Raw genomic sequence first — 17,348 nt, 5'->3', positions numbered from 1 at the left:
ACAGGAGAATGTAAATCCGGTTCAGTAGAGGCAGCTGTTTCATCCTTCACTTCACAGACTGGTTCCCAGCCCTGCTGGACAGTGAGTCACCTCGAGAGCTTAAAAGTAATTGATGTCTGGTCTTTATCCCCACAAAATCTGATTTAATTGGTCTGGGGTAAGTCTGGGCATCGGGATTTTTCAAAGCTCCTTAGGTGATTCTAAAGCAGAGCCAAGCTGGAGAACTGCAGCTTTCCAGCAGACCTTCTCAAACTTTATTGTGCGTGCAAGTCACCTGGGGCCTTGTTAAAACTAGATTCTGCTTTGGTAGGTGTGGGAGGATCTGAGACTTTGCACTTTTAACAAGGTTCAGGTGATGCCAGTGACATCGAGGCTGCGTGTCTGACCACACTTGCAGTAGCCAGGTGTTAGAGGGAATCTGTTAACAGCTTGCAAAGAGCCAACATGTCTGCTTCTAGTTTGCAAGGGTGGATATGCCCCGTGGGGGAAATGGGGGTGCTAAAGGGGAGTTGGAGTAAGGATAAGTCCTATGCTCAGGACTGATCTCGGCTAGGAGGCTACTCCTGGGAATGGCTGCAGGGATGACCACGGAGCTGTGAGTGCTGACCCAGTGAGTAGCATGGGCTGCTTCACGAGGAATCCTTGCCATGTCTTCTAGGGACCTGCTTGGTCTGGGGCTTTGGGAAAACCCCCAGGGGATATTATCAACCCCAAACTACAGACAGGATGGACACACACACACACACAGAACCACATTCCCAGTCAGACATGGCTGACCTCAGAGGCTCGGAGTGGAAATGAAGTCTTCCTATCAGTAAACCCCACAGGAGAGCCTCCCAGTTTGGGCCAGCTCTCCATCCAACACTTCCACTGGCAGGAATTGGGTCTGGAGTCTCCCTCCACTGCCTTATTCTCTTTCCTTTCCTGGTCCATTGCTTCTCTGAGGACAGCAGGACACGTGCTTTCCAATTCTTGTCCACCAGCAGGTCTGAAATAAGCACAAGCCCCATTCATTTTTTTTTTTAAGATTTTATTTATTTGTTAGAGAGAGACAAGCAGGGGGGGCGGCAGGCAGAGGGAGAAGCAGGCTCCCTGCCGAGCAGGGAGCCCGATGTGGGGCCTGATCCCAGGACCCTGGGATCATGACCTGAGCCGAAGGCAGACGCTTAAACCGACTGAGCCACCCAGGCGTCCCAAGCCCCATTCATTTTTAAAAGGTTTTTGTTTCCAGCGACTATCGGGAAACCAGCCTAGCTTATTAAAAACAAACTGAGGAAACTTCTAAATTATAAAAAAAAAAATTGCTTTAAAAAACTCCCAGAGGACTCATGACCACAAGCCCTGGTCTTCAGTGAAACGTACACAGGCCTGGGTCTGCATTTTTGGAAACTGTCCAGTATTGGGACAGTATTTAACCAGTGTTCCCCTGAGCCGCAGAGGGGTAATAGACGTGACTTGGGGCCCCTGGCAGGAGACAAGTATTGTGTTATAGAGGCCTTCCCTAAAATTTTGTTAAAGACAGAGTTGCAATGCTTTTAAAAAAAATGCTTGAAAACCATCACTCACAGACTTTGCTACTCATCAGCATCACCAGAAAGCTTGTTCAAAATGTATAGTCTCAGAGGGCACCTGGCTGGCTCAGTCAGAAAAGCATGTGACTCTTGACCTCAGGGGTTGTGAGTTCAAGCCCCACCTTGGGTGTAGAGATTACTTAAAAAAAATCTTCAGAAAAATGTTTTATAAATGTGCAATCTTAGGCCCCACTCTGATTTATTAAATCCTGAGGTGATTCATATGCATATTCAAATTTGAGAAATACTGCTTAGGTATTAATTCTCAAACTTTGATGTATATCAGAATCCCTTGGAGAGCTGATAAGGAATGTAGAGGGATGCCTGGCTGGCTCAGTCGGTAGAGCATGTGACTCTTGATCTTGGGGTCCTGAGTTTGAGCCCTATGTTGGGTGTAGAGATTACTTTTAAAAAATGTAGATGCCCAGGCCTGTTGAGGTGGGATAAGGCAGACGCTCAACGACTGAGCCACCTAGGCGTCCCTAGAGAGCACTTAATAAATGGTAGTTATTATTAATTCAGGATCCATTTAAGCTTATCTCATGCTCTATTATGTGCCAGTTATTAACATTTTAAGTTGCTACTTCTAAAAGATATTTGCATTGTAACCTCAGTTCTCATAATACCCTAATTCATTGGTTCTCAAAGCATGGTCCCAGGGCCAACAGCATGAGCAACATCTGGGAACCTCTTAGAAATACAATTTGTGGGGCGCCTGGGTGGCTCAGTTGGTTAAGCGACTGCCTTCGGCTCAGGTCATGATCCTGGAGTCCCGGGATCGAGTCCCACATCAGGCTCCCTGCTCGGCAGGGAGTCTGCTTCTCCCTCTGACCCTCCTCCCTCTCATGCTCTCTGTCTCTCATTCTCTCTCTCTCAAATAAATAAATAAAATCTTTAAAAAAAAAAAAAAAGAAATACAATTTGTGGGGCTCCACCATAGACCTAGTGAGTGATGAGTCAGAAATTCCAGGCTTGGGGCCCAGCAATCTTTGTTTTAACAAGCCCTCTGAGTGATTCTGATGCACGCTAACGTTTGAGAACCACAGCCCTAATTCAAAGAAGCTACTATGATGCTGGAAATTTGATTCAGGTTGGAAAAGAAAGGGAAAACAATCTCCCTGAGGCAAGGGGGCTCTAACAGGAGGTAGCCTGACATCACTCCGTGGAGGCATTCTTTGTCCTCAGCATCCAGCCTCACCTGCACTTGCAGGGGAATTTCCTCCCCAGAACTACCTCAGCAGTTAAATGGGGTTATTATGTTGTCCCTACACAGCCCCTTGAATCAGTAAAACGTGGGAGCTGAGAACACAACAAATTGGCCTGGGGATAGAGAGGAAATTCTTTGTCCTGAGTCGGCAGTCTGAGCTCTAAGAGCCTGTGGGTGGGGTCATTTCCTAAAGCACCCTGGTTAGTTGGAACCTACTGGTCAGTTTCTTCTTGCCCTTTAAATAGTTCAGATTGTCTTAATTTCCTGTTTTCTTGCCATGAAGTGCTACAAAAACAGCAATTCAAATCAAAACACCAAGCTAACTCTCAGAGACATTTGAGGACTTTTTAAGAAAAGGTCTGTGTATTTAATATATCTTGTGGCTTCTTCCCTTTCCTTGCCCTTTCAGTGATTTACAGAGGGAAAAGAAATGCCCAGAATGACACAGTGAGCCACCGATAAAAACAGAGGCTTAACCTAGTGAGTAACTTAAATTGAAAGAGTATGAGTCAAAGGCATAGTTTTTTGGCTTTGTTTTTAAAAAATTCTTCCCATATCTTTTGCAGGGTTGATTCACTTGTTAGTGTGATTAGAGGGGGAAAGCTCTATTAGAATACAACAATGTCTCTAGGGTAGAATAAGCTCTCTTGGCCTCTGGAAGGACAACTCTGACTCCACTTCCTGAAGGCAGGCAAGGTCAGGTGTGTCCTCACCTGCACAGGAGTTCAAGATCTGCTATGGAGATGACTCAGTAGAGAAATTAATCCTGAAAGTGCTCTGGAAGACTGCCACAGTGAGCTCCCACACTGGAAAAGTTCTGGAAACATAAAAAGGTCTGCTTCGCAGAAACCGTCTCTGAGATTTCATACCCAAACACCACACAGACTTCCACACATGCACTTCATAGCTATTTCATGGACACCGGCACTTGCCATGCAGCCTTCTTGCCATTCAAGGGCTGCAAATGTTCACTCCCGGAGAGCTTGACATCAAGCCACCACGCGGAGACCCGGCTCATCTCAAGACAGACCTCCAGCGGGACCTCGGCGTGGGTTGGAGAAAGCAGCTTCCAGGACAGCCTTTGTAGTGTTCACCAAGCCAGAGCATCATGTGATGTTACCTCTGCGTGAGCATCTGGGCAAGCAGAGCTGCTGGCCTGTTGCTGGAAGGATTGCAGTCAAGGTTGTGAGTGAGCAAAGACGTCAATGGAGGGACAGCCAAGGCAAAGCCTTCCTCAGTGGCAGACTGACATGCACACATCTTTTGCGGGGAGGACCATCAATCTTGTTGGTCACATCCCCCACTCACACTGCATTATTTTCATCTTTGGAGAGGAAAGACAATGATTTATAATATAAATCTGTTGTACCTAGAAAAATGTTTGTACTTAGAAGGCTTATTAAAAAATAGTGTGAGTAGGGGCACCTGGGTGCCTCAGCCGGTTAAGCGTCTGCCTTCGGCTCAGGTCATGATCCTGGGGTCCTGGTATCGAGTCTCCGCATCACGCCCCCTGCTCAGCACGGGAGCCTGTTTCTTCCTCTCCCTCTGTTGCTCCTCCTGCTTATGCTCTCTGTCTCTCTTTCTCTGTCCAATAAATAAATTAATTAATTAAATCTTTTTAAAAAAATAGTGTGAGTAGGAAAAACAGAGTTTGTTGCATCAGAGAGCACCACAGAGTAGGGCTGAGTTTAATTCACTTTTGTTTTTAAACACCAGTATATGAACAGGAGCTGAACTAGGTGCATCTACATCACTTAGAGAACTCATTGCTTAATAGGGATTTCCAGACATCATCTCTGGAGATTCTAATTCAGTACATCTGGGACCAGGCTTGGGAATCTAGTTTTAACAAACTTGCCAAGTGACACGTGGCCAGGTTTGAGAAACTTAAAAGGTTTGCATTGGTGACCTCTTCCCTGAAGCAAAATTTTAGGCTAAGAAGTGTTAAAAGATAAACTGGGGCATATTAAACATTTTAAGAATTTGAACAGAACCTGATTTTAATTTAGTAGCACCAAACCTGAAGTGGTTAGGAGCACTCTACTGTCAGGATCTCAAGGAAAGACCTTCATAAAGAAGAGATAGAAGGAAAGCAAGGATATTATTTGATTGGCTATAGCTTAAGGGGTTTCCATATTTGAGAAAGCCTATTGGGCTGTTTGGTTGTCCTTAGATTCTGATTTTTTTTTCTTAAGACTTTATTTATTTATTTGAGAGAGAGAGCAAGCGTGAGCACAAGTAGGGGGAGGGAAAGCAAGAAGCAGACTCTCCTGTTAAGCAGGGAGCCTGACGCGGGGCTTGATCCCAGGACCCTGGATCATGACATAAGCTGAAGGTAGATGCTTAACCGAGCCACCCAGGAGCCCCAGATTTTGATTTCTTAACCTTGAGACACTCTAGGCTTAGGTTTTGGTTTGCTTACACAGGCTGCTAAGACATTAGAACCACCTCAGTTTAATGGCCTCTTTGTTTAATTTAACAGAAGATAGAGGGCTGTGACATGTGAGGAAAGATTGGTGAGAAGATCTGGAGGGCTCTATGAGGTTCAGAGTGGGTCCATGCCATGTGAGGGCAACCATGAACTGGGGCAGCATTCTGGGCTGTGGTGCAGGGCCCATGTGAGACTGTGCTGAGCCCACTTGCCAGCAGGTGTTCTCTCCAAATAGAGCTATGTCCATGGCTGACTGGAATGGCCAAAGAGCCAAGGGCTAAGGCCAAATGAAGGTCAGAATCCCTGGTTCTAGGACACTAGGGAGCTGGGACCATTACACCTATACCTTATGAAGACAGAAAATGAAATGACCATTTACTTTACCCAGGCATCTGAGGCTGGGCTGTTTTGGTCAGAATTCCACAGAAGACAAGATGGTCGACACTGGGTGAACATAAAACCAAAACATGGATGTAGCACATGTGCTTGTAGGTGATTTCCACATACTCAGTTCATTTTCAGAACAACTTTATGAGCTAGATAATATTATTCTTTTATATAGATAAGAAATATGAGACTCAGAAAAGTCAAGTAACTCACTCATGTTTACACAGCTAACCGGTTGAAACAAAATTCTCAAGGAGCCAAGTAAATATGTAGCATTGATGAGACCTACTAATCCATGATATTTTTATGGAGACTATGTCTCTGGATTATCATGATTAAGTCATCAGTTATTAATGAAGAAGACCTGGGAATAAGATGGTGAGTGAGTGATCTGCCCTAACTTAAGAGCTTTTGGTTATTATGATTAGTTTTCTTTTTTCAAATTCTTTCCCAACATCATAGGCAGATGTTTTGCCTCTGACCAGTGTTGTTGGATTTTACCTTACATTCTGCCATGTCATGTTCAGGAGACTCAAATTCCTTGTTCAATTTGCCTAGGCAAACAAACTAGAAGAGACAGACAGCTCAGGGAGGTTATACAAAATTAGTGGAGCAAGGGAGGGTATGCAATATGCTACAACGGAAAGGGCAATGGTCTTGGAGCCTTTCCAATGTCTGACATGATTTATTTAACTTCTGAATCTCAGTTTTCACATCTGTAAAATGGCAATCAGTGTTTTCATCTTGTTGGACGGTATGAGGTTTTATCATAGTTAACACATAAATGCAATGAAACTGAAGTATTTGAGGTCACACTGCTACTAAGAGGCAGAGCCAGGATTTTAGGTTGTGGACCTGTATCTTTGTGAAGCTAAGGCACACATTTGTTCCACTGTAACACACTGCCACCTTGGAATCTAGCCTTCAGGGGCATGAGCCACAGCTGTATCCCATGTGATCCAAGTCAAACTTCCAAGCCCAGAGGGCCTTTCTGTGTCATTCCCTGGCACCTGGAGGCACTTCACCCACCTCATTCCTCTGTCTTGGTTTGACTCTTTAGGGTAAGGAGCTCCATTTCAGAAGGGTGAGTCTGCACTGTCATGTCTTCTTCTTATGGGTTGGGGCCCCACCTCCTATACTAAGCAGAATCTGATTTTCGAATGAAGAGGGAGAGGGAAATGATGTGTTCATTTGTTTAAGATTCGAGCAGCTGAGTCCATTTAATGTAGGTTTAAGAGGCCAGGGTTCCAGCTTCCATTCCCATATAAGCCATGAATGGAAAAACCATTAATGCCACAGGTTGTGCTTGAACCCATTTTATGGCTGCTTTTATTCTTCATTCTCCTTTTCTCTCCTCAGAGCATATATTGCAAATTATCCCATAGACTACTCTATTGCTTTCTGTGTAGCTTATGCCTTATCCTAGTCCTCAGTTTCTCAGGACAGAAGCTGAGTATCAGTTTCCCTGTCTTTAAGAGTTGCTTTGAGATCAGTGAGATGATTCACTTACCATGATACCTTGCATTTAATAGCACTCAGTAAATATTAGCCATTATTATTACGAGTATAGTAACTAACCATTTCCACTTTCCTATTAAGGCTATTGGTTCTTTGCAAATCTGCAGGAAAGTCTACTTTCTGAATGTATATGATGGCTATGTCACAGATGGGGCTCTCAGCAACTAAACTGATTTATTTTGTGATTGACTACTTTGATTTCACCTCAAAAGAACCCTCTCAGGAAATACCTCAGTGCCAAAAATTTCTTTTTTTTTTTTTTTAAAGATTTTATTTATTTGACAGAGAGAGCACAAGCAGAGGGAGAGAGAGGGAGAAGCAGGTTCCCCGCTGAGCAAGGAGCCCGATGTGGGACTCGATCCCAGGACCCTGGGATCATGACCTGGGCCGAAGGCAGCCGCTTAACCAACTGAGCCACCCAGGTGTCCCAGTGCCAAAAATTTCTTTAAAAAAAAATTTTTTTCCCCTTACTTGTTAGTGAGAGAGCACGAATGCGCACACACACAGGGGAAGTGGGACTCGATCCCAGGACCCTAAGATCATGACCTGAGCCCAAGACAGAGGCTTGACCTACTAAACCACCCAGGCATCCCAAGGCATTTACTTTTTCAATCAACTTTTGACTACCTTCAACATGCCAGGAATGGAGATCTCAAAGGAGATTTAAAATTCTTCAGAAGTGGGTCTTTCATTGATTTGAGTGCCCCGAAAGTCTTGCATAGTTCGGGGCACACGGGAGGGGACCTCAGAATTCTCTACAATTATTATGTCCTCGAAAAATGAATAAAAAAACCTTTAAGGGATAAATTTTCTATTCGATAGTTGAGCTGGCTACTGAGTGTAATACGAATGGCTTCGCAAAGTGGAGACTTCTTTTGCAAAGAGAAGGAAGTACTTCTTCAAGTACTGTATGCTTGAATTCGGAATTTCGAACATCGCGTTAGCGCTCAACCCACAGGCACCATTGCGCGTTTTGACCTCACAGGTCGACGAACTTCTGCTTGACCGAGCCTTCCGTTAGGGGGCGCACGACTGCCCAGGCCGATTTCGCCCTCACTGCGCAGCCTCCGTCCAGGGGTGGGCGGAAATCCCCACGCAGTCGCGCGTGTCGTCACCGGAGGGCGAGGCCTCTGGGTGGGGGCGGAGCCACCCTCGCTTCTTTCTCCCTGCTAAAGTAGGTTGCGGGTGGGAGGCGGCCGCTGCTCTTCTGCAGTGTTGGGAAGATGGCGCCGCCGGTGACGGAACGGGGGCTGAAGAGCGTCGTGTGGCAGAGTGAGTGCGGTGGGGCGGGGGCTGAGAGAGGGAAGGCCAGGAGGCCGCCGCACCGTGCCTTGCTTTCCTGCCCCGGACCAGCAGTCTCTTGGGGAGCCGCCGCGGGCACTTGTTGCTTTGGGACCCGCGTCCCTGTTAGGACCTTTTCTTGCTTTCCTTCCCACCCCTCTTTCTTGCCAGCACCAGGGATGGGCAGGGTGCGGGAGCAAGTGGCCTTCCTCCTCTCCTGGGGCACCCCCTCGCCTCGGCCTGGCTTGGGCCCCGAGGCCCCGCCCTGGGTGAGCGGCGGCCCCTAGCCTGGCTTTTCCCCCCGCGGCCCTTGTGCCCGTCTTCGGCGGTGCTCCCTACGCTCCTCGGCTCCGCGCGGAGCCCCACCAGTCGGTGGTGTCTCTCCACCCCGGACAGTCTGTGCACTGTTTCTGTAACCCGCCCCTCCCCTTCTCCCCACACTTGTTTCCAAAGACTGCTTATTCTGCATCTTCGTTTTAGTACCAGGCAGCGTTTTATAACTACACTTTTCGGTGTCCTCTAAAAGAAAAACAAAACCTTTCTGCTAAATAGATCCTTATTCCTGTATTCCTAGAGGAGCCCATTTTCCTAAAGAGTTCTTGAGAAAGAACCATTTGAATGATTAAATCTCGGGACAAAAGCTGTACCTTCACTTCTCTCTCTACACTCTCCGGGCCACTCCCTGCTGTTAGGACTGTACTACTTACTGCTTGTTAGTTACTGATGTTTTGCTCTTCTGCCTTATCATCTACGATTTCATAAAAATCGCTCCAAACCGAGGTCTGCCAGGTTAGAGAAGGAATGAAACCACCAGACAGGAGGAACCATCATTGTTGGGCTTGCTGAGTTCAAATTAATTATGGCCTAGTAGTGGAAAAGGGAGTAACATCTAATTAGTATTTCTGACTCTAGCTTGTTAAGCAAAGGATAGAAGTGACTTGAGTTAACAAAATTCTGGGAGTTACAGAGTTCCTTGTGTAAAATTAAAACCAAATCAGTAACTGGCATATTGCTGAACATACTAGATACTAAAAACGACCGTATAATAGAAGGGGGAAAATAAGTTATGATAACATGTTTTTAAAAATTTGATAATTATAAGTTTGGCATTCTGTTTTTTAAGATTTGCATGGGTGACTTAAGATTTGGTAATATTTTTCAATCACAATGGTATTTAAATGCATTTATAAGAAAATGGGTAGTGAATTGCATTGTAATAATTTCCAAGATATATATGCTCCTTAACATCAGCATTTATAAGAAAAAAACAGTTAGTGATAGTAACATCAGTTTTGATAGTGTGGAAACTGGGCAAGAGGGAGAGTTTAGCGATAACAAAATTTCCGTCTAGTGCTGTTAACTTGAGATTGCACCAGGATGTCAGATGGAGTGTAAGATAAGACGGGAGACTGAAAGGAAGGAAAGAAATATCAGGATTAAAAAATAGTTCTTTGAATCTTTGTATAAATAGAAACATAACTGAAAAACAAGATGACATTCATTCAGCATTTGGTAGTAAAGTAGAGAGACAGAAGAGGGACTCTGAGTTCTGTTAGCAAAAGATGATAGAGTCTGTAAGAAATGATGAAGGAATCTCCTAAGAGGTAGGGGAATCCTACATTTGACTAGGGAAGGGTTTTGTTAGATTGAAGATAATACAGTTAGGTCATGGTAGAAAGCTAAATAACTTAACCTTCAATTTACCCAAAATGTAGGGAGAAGGAAACTACTATTTCTTGAACATTTATTCTGTGCCAGGCATTATTCTTTACATCTATTAAAATTTGGTAAGAATTATTATCTTTATTTCATATATGTTAAAACTGATACAGCTATTACCATAGCTGTATTATTCATAATAGCCAAAAAAAAATCAAACAACCCAAATACCTATGGATTGATGAATAGGTAAATGACAAGGACTATTAGGCAATAAAAAGAAATGAAGTACTGATAGATGCGACAATATTGAGGAATCTTGAAAAAGTTGTGCCAGATGAAAGAAGCCATGCACAAATAACCACATATTGTATAACTCCATTTACATTAAATGTCCATAATTGAGAAATATATAGAGACAGAAAGTAGATTAGCAGCTGTGTATGTCTGGGGGGAGGAGCAGATGGGGAGACTCAGGGATGATGGCTAAGGGGATGGTTTCCTTTTGGAGTAATGAAAAGGTTCTAAAATTGATTATGGTGGTGGATGCACAACTCTGAATATACTAAAAGCTATTTAATTGTACACTTTGGGTGAATTATATGGTATACAAATTATATCTCAATAAAGCTATTTTTTAGAAACCTGATAGAGCTATTAAGTATAGACTTATCACACCCAGATCTTTCTGGCTGCAGAGTTAACATGTCACGTGTCTGTAATTTTCTATAATGTTTAATTTAAACCTTAGTTCAGAGGCTTATCTTATGCCCAGTCTTTTGCAATAGCCTCTGCCTCCTAACTAACCCTCCAAGCCCTTGTTCTCAGTCTATCTGGCCAATAGCTGCCAGAATTCTTCTAACAGTGCAGTGCTGTGATCATGCTGATCTCCTGCTTGAAGACCTGTGGAGAGAGACCTCTCCTGTTGTCTAGAGATGATTTCAAATACTTAGTCTGCTTTTGAAGACTTATACCCTGACCTTAACCTACCTTATTTACCTTTCCCTTGTATGCTCTTGATGTTCAACTAGTCTATACTGTTGACTCTTCTTGAAATCTTCTCCATCTTTATGCCAATTTCGGTCAAGAATGCTCCCCTTATGCCTGTTCTTCACCTATCCAAATTTTAGCTAGCCTTCAAGTCTCCATAATGGCTTCTTATTTTAACCCAGCCTCTTATATTTCTGTAGCATTTGGTTTATCCTTCTCAAATGGCACTTTTTACTACTGCCTAATGTGTCTTGATAAGCTTTTTAAAGTTGGGTCCACTATTGTGTCTTTTAGAGCTTTAAATTCCAAACAGGCTCTAGCAAAATGCAAATGATTGTTAACAGTAAACAGTAGATTAGCTTTATAATTTTCTCCATTTTTTGCTACCCAAAGTTTTCCCTATTTATTCAATAAATACTACTGAATTCCTATGGGAATACAGCAATAGAAGGCAGACAAGTTCCCAGCCTTCTCGAAGCTTGCATTCAAGTAGGGAATAATAAAAAATAAAAAGGTAAACAAAAAATAAACATCATTTCAGTTTGTGATCTATATATGCGGGGGGCTACTTTAACTAGGTGGATCAGGAAAGGTTTCTCTGAGTAGGTGACATTTGAGCTGAGACTGAAACCATGAGAAGGGATCAGCTTTTAGGGACTGTCTTAAAAACACTTTTTTAAAAAAAGGCTTTACTATTTTGAGTGCAAAGGCTATATTTATTTACAAAACTAATATCCGTACTTAAAATCAGTTAAAGTTTCTGGTGCTTGGTATTGCTCATTTGAAACTTTTTGCTACAGGAAAGCAGTAGCAAAAATATCACTGAAAAGGTTTTAATTATTTATTTATTTTTTAAGCTTTTATTTATTCATTTGACAGAGATAGATACAGCCAGAGAGGGAACACAAGCAGGGGGGTAGTGGGAGAGGGAGAAGCAGGCCTTCCGCCGAGCGGGGAGCCCGATGCGGGGCCCTATCCCAGGACCCTAGGACCATGACCTGAGTTGAAGGCAGACGCTTAACCATCTGAGCCACCCAGGCGCCCCCTGATAAAAGGTTTTAAATAAAAATTTGATGAAGTTTATTTAAAAAATAAAGCAGCAAAAAAAAAAAAAAAAAAAAAGGCAGCAAAACAAGAGTAATTAAATCAACCTCCAAGCAAGCTTAAGCCACCTGTGGCATTTTTTTTTTCCTTAATGCAGTCTTTTTTCCTTGTCTGTAAATAGTAGTCTGATGTCTGTGATTCATAGCACTTATTTTATAGGAAATGTTAAGAGAAAGTTGATCTAGAAAAATTACAAATAAAAGTAATCGGAATGTATTTAAGCCAGTCCTTTACACGTTTAATCATAAGCTTTTCCCCTTTTTCACATTTTCCTTTTAGTCCTTATATAGCTACAGATATATTTTTTCTTATTCGTCATTCTGTGACTTCCTTTTTTTATTTATTTATTTTTTTATTTTTCAAAATTATCTTGTAATTTATTACTAGTAAAAATTATCCACACACACAAAATGTTTTTTACAGAGAAATATTTTCAAAGATCAGCCTAAAACCTCTATTTATCCCTTAGGAAAACAACATAACATTTATATGCAAATCTAATAGATGTTTTAAGTCACAACATAAAAGAATTTATGGTATCAGTGACTTCCTTTTTTTAAATACCTAATACTGACATAGCATTTTCCATGCTATTTCTTAATCTTTGCTATTAACATTTTTAAGTGTCTAAATACCTTGAGGTGGCAAAAAAATTTTGATAGCAGAAGATTGTCCCAGCCTCCCTTTCCAGATACAGCCACTCTTAGGTTTCTTACAAATTCTTCTACAAGTTTTCCATGCAAATGTAAGCATGTATAAAATATATTTCTGTTTTAATCAATTGTTTTTGTTTTATGTATATTTTCATTCTGGTCATTTTAAGTTTATCTTATCAAGCAAAATTTTATTCTTTTAATTTTTAGATATTTGCACAGTCATATATTAATCAGTATTAATTGAGTATCTATGCTGCACACTATTTTAGGTGCATATATCTTGACTTCCTGGAATTCACAGTTCAGTGGGAGGTGATGGCACACAAGTAGCACGTGCTGTATTAGTGCAAAAAGGTTTCGTGGGAGAAGAGAAAAAAAAGGAATCATTTCCTCTCTGGGAGTCGGTCAAGGAAGACTCCACAAAGAGGAAGTGCAATTGAAATATAGTAGGATTTTGCCAGACAGAGGGAAATCTGAACCATGGCCCAACATGAAAAAGTACAATTTTTTTTTTTTTAAAGATTTTATTTATTTATTTGACACAGAGAGCGAGAGAGGGAACACAAGCAGTAGGCAGAGGGAGAGGGAGAAACGGGCTTCCCGTTGAGCAGGGAGCCTGATGCGGGGCTCGGCTCAATCCCAAGACCCTGGGATCATGACCTGAGCCGAAGGCAGACGCTTAATGACTGAACCACCCAGGTGCCCCCAAAAAGTACAATTTTTATGGGAGAGGGAACAATTCCTTTTGCAAGGAATAGGGTGATGAAGACTAAAAGGTAGGTTGGAGCTAAATAGTTTAGACATAGTGAAGAACCATTAAAAAGGAAAATTTTTTTTCTCTCAAATATCAGTCATTAGCAAAAAAAAAAAATCACTAGCATTTTTGAGATTCTGTTGAAACAATGCTGAAAGGAAGTTGTTTTCATATTTCTGTTTTGAAGGGAAATGACTCTAAGATTTCATTAAGCATATGGTAAAGTGTGCTAATGCCAAGTGTACAGCTGGATGAATTTTTATCCACGTAACTACCACCTAGATCACGATAGAGAATGTTTCCAAGTACCCCATAACCCTTCCCAGTCCAAATCCTACCCTCTTCCCCAGAATAATTACTATTCTGACTTATATTGCCATTAAATAATTTTGTTAACAGTAGCTTTTTATTTTTACACCTTTATATTTAAGAGAGAAACCCTCCAGACCTTACACTGTTAAGTGTTTTCTTTACAGAAATAAATACAGAAATTACTAAGTCGCTACCTAGAAATATTAGCACTTTGATATTTACCTTTGTATACATTTAGTTGGTCTAAAGTAGTCCTCAGTTTTCATATGTTCTACTTTCATACAGTTTTTAAACAGTGTACCTTGAAAGCCCTAAGTGGTTTTTCCCATGTGCAGTTCAATCTGTTTTATTCAGCTGACTAATAACGAGTATTGCATTTGTTCCTGCCCCAGGCCCCTGGATTTACCTTTATAAAGATTCTTACCTGGGATGCCTGGGTGGCTCATTCAGTTAAGATATGACTCTTGATCTCAGCTCAGGTCTTCATCTCAGGGTCATGAGTTCAAGCCCTGCGTTGGGTTCCATGCTAGGCCTGGAGCCTACTTTAAAAAAAAAAAAAAAATTCTTACCTGTTCACTAAATAACTTAGGCCACAGGTCAGCAGAATCTGCTGGAATCCTAATTAGGAATTTAGTAACACGTGTAAGTTTTCTGAGAATGTACATTTCTTTATGGCCTACAAGTCTGCTTTTGACTCTTGGCTTTTTGATTTTTCAAACACATTGTCATTATGCATTACTTATAAAAGACTAGTTTATTATTTCTCCTCATTGGACTAAGAGTTAGAAGACTTGGTTTCCACTCCAGATTATACTTACCTTTCCCAGCCTAAAGAATGAGGAGTTTGGATTACATGTTCTTTAAGATTTTTTAGCTTGAATTCTTTATGATTCCATTTTTAGATCTTCATTTTGTTATATTTTCTTTATTTCCACTTGCATTCCTTTTTTTTTTTTTTAAAGATTTATTTGTCAGAGAGAGAGAGCATGCGCACAAGCAGGGGTAGTGGCAGGCAGAGGGAGGAACAGGCTCCCCACTGAGCAGGGAGCCCCATTCAAGGCTCGATTCTAGGACCCCAGGATCATGACCTGAGCTGAAGGCAGTCAGACGTTTAACCAACTGAGCCACCCAGGCATCCTGACAACTTGCATTCCTCATAGTTTTCTCTTACGCCATAGTTTTTCTTTTGTGTTGTTTTGTTTAGGTCATAAATATTTATTATTAGGTTTTCATTGTCTAATGACATTTTACAAATCATTTGTGTCTTAAGGCATTTTGCTCTGACATCTGCTTAGCATGATTCTTTGCTCCTTGTTATTTGCTTAGGCATGATTTTAGTCCAGCTTTAGCAAGTTAAAATGAATTCCATATGTATTAGAGATCTAAAGTGTAAAAAGTAAAACAATAAAATGTGGAGAAAATACAGGCTAGCAGGAGTTAGACTTTTGAAAAAACTAACTGGTAACCCAAATCCCATTTTTAAAAAAAAAAAGACTTGATTAAATAAAAATTGTAAATTCCTATATGGTAGAAGACACCAGCTAAACCTATAGATTTGAAGAAAATATTGACCACACATAGGAAGAAAGGGTTAATATACAGAGTTTCTGCAAATTGATAAATAGAAGATAATGACTCAATAGAGCACTAAAGGATGGAAACAGTTGATTTGCAGATTAGGACATTGAATTGATTGTTTTTTAGTGGAAATGGAAATCAAGACTAATTCCTTTTTTTGACCCATCAGATTGATATGCTGTAATTGGGAAGCTTGCTGGTGGGAATGTGAATGGTTAAAAAGCATTTTGAGAAAGCATTTGGCAACATACAGTAAAATAAGAGACACGTATCTTTTGATGCCAGCAATCTCACTTATGGGAACTTCGCCTTCAGAAATAAAAGTAATGGTAAATAAAGATATATGTATAGGGGTGCCTGGGTGGCTCAGTTGGTTAAGCATCTGACTTCGGCTTGGGTCATGATCTTGGGGTTGTGGGATGGAGCCCTGAGATGGTCTCCATGCTCAGCAGAGAGTCTGCTTGTCCCTCTGCTCCTCCCCCTTCTAGTACATGAACTCTCTCTCTCAAAGTCTTTTTTAAAAAAAGATTTTATTTATTAGAGTGTGCACAGCAGAGGGAGGGGTAGAGGGAGAAGCAGACTCCTCGGCGAGCAGGGAGCCCAGTGTGGAACTCAATCCCAGGACCCTGGAATCATGACCTGAGCTGAAGGTGTATGCTTAACTGACTGAGGCGCCCTCAAATAAATAAAGTGTTAAAAAAAAAAAAGATATATGTATAAAGATCTTCATTGCAACATTATATAATGTGGCAAAAATGGAAACAGGATGACTACTTGTCATATAGGAGAATAATTGAATAAGTTATGGTGTACCTGTACTAAGGAATGTACTATAGCTATCAAAGAGAAGATTTGTATCTATGTGCTTATATTCTGTATAAAGGGTATCTCTAATGTATATTTAGTGAAAACAAGCAAGTGATGGAGTAATATATATGTGTTGATTCCATTTTTATAATAATTTGATTATTAGAAAAAAACCTTATAGATGTTAGAAGAGGATGTGCACTTGGGTGATAAATTGGAGTGGGAGGCAAAGAGACTGGTACTGTTATGGTGTTGGTCCAAGAAAGAAGGCCAAAATGTGGCAAAGGAGATAGAAGATGGATGGAGAGTATGAGAAAGATTCTAGAGATGGAATAAATAGGATTTAAGCTGGGGGAGAGTCATCCCAGAGTAGGATTCAGGTCTAGGAGACCTGATGCTGTTTATTGGTAAAGGGAAAGAGAAGGAACAGTTTTGGAGGGAAAAAAAATAGTTTAGATTTAGAACATAGTGTTAAGTGAAAGCTGCGGTATCTAGTGAGCAGGTGGAGATACATACGTATAAATCACAGAAAAGGGAGCTGAATTTGAGACCTGGATTTAGATAAGAGCAGATAAAGAGAGAAGGGTACCTTTTCCAGATCCATGTTGAGATTGTCGTTAGTACTGGTATTTTTCCCCTCTTACTTCCTTCTTTATGATTTACACATTGCTAGGCTTTTTGGTTTCCATAAAAACTGTTATTTAGGGGCGCCTGGGTGGCTCAGTCATTAAGCGTCTGCCTTCGGCTCAGGTCATGATCCCGGGGTCCTGGGATCGAGCCCTGCTCAGCGGGAAGCCTGCTTCTCCCTCTCCCAACTCTCCCTGCTTGTGTTCCCTCTCTCGCTGGGTCTCTGTCAAATAAAAAAATAAAATCTTAAAAGAAAACAACAACTGTTATTCATAGATGATTTCCTATTTTCCAGACAAACCAGTTTCACTTGTATTGTCGCCAGGTTTATTAATAGTTTCTGTGTGATTTAAGAGAGTTGTGCAAGTATACCTTCCACATTGCTGATGCTATACACTAAGTTAGCTCTACTCTCATTTTTCCTCTCGATGTTTTCATTTCTTCTTTGGTATTAGTTTTAAATCCA

The 17,348-nt window shown here is 41.5% G+C and overlaps 1 protein-coding gene across 6 annotated transcripts in view; it reads left to right on the top strand.

The window, feature by feature from the left end:
• Positions 1 to 8,257: 8,257 nt before the first annotated feature.
• Positions 8,258 to 17,348, top strand: part of STXBP3 (syntaxin binding protein 3) — an 86,535-nt gene continuing 77,444 nt past the window's right edge. For 5 of the 6 annotated variants that reach the window (XR_004681540.1, XR_004681541.1, XM_035017879.1 and 2 more), the window contains exon 1: positions 8,258 to 8,386. Coding sequence is in view for 4 of the 6 variants with exons in the window: in XM_035017879.1 (XP_034873770.1) it covers positions 8,338 to 8,386 (49 nt within the window). In the remaining 2 variants the exon portion in view is untranslated. The remainder of the gene's footprint in view (positions 8,387 to 17,348) is intronic. The other variant, XM_035017878.1, reaches the window with a different exon arrangement.

Source organism: Mirounga leonina, unplaced genomic scaffold (genome assembly GCF_011800145.1).
Source record: "Mirounga leonina isolate KUSES-001 unplaced genomic scaffold, KU_Mleo_1.0 Mir_173, whole genome shotgun sequence".
Classification (NCBI taxonomy): domain Eukaryota; kingdom Metazoa; phylum Chordata; class Mammalia; order Carnivora; family Phocidae; genus Mirounga; species Mirounga leonina.
Note: the sequence above shows the minus strand (reverse complement) of the source record. Positions and strands in the feature narration are given on the sequence as shown.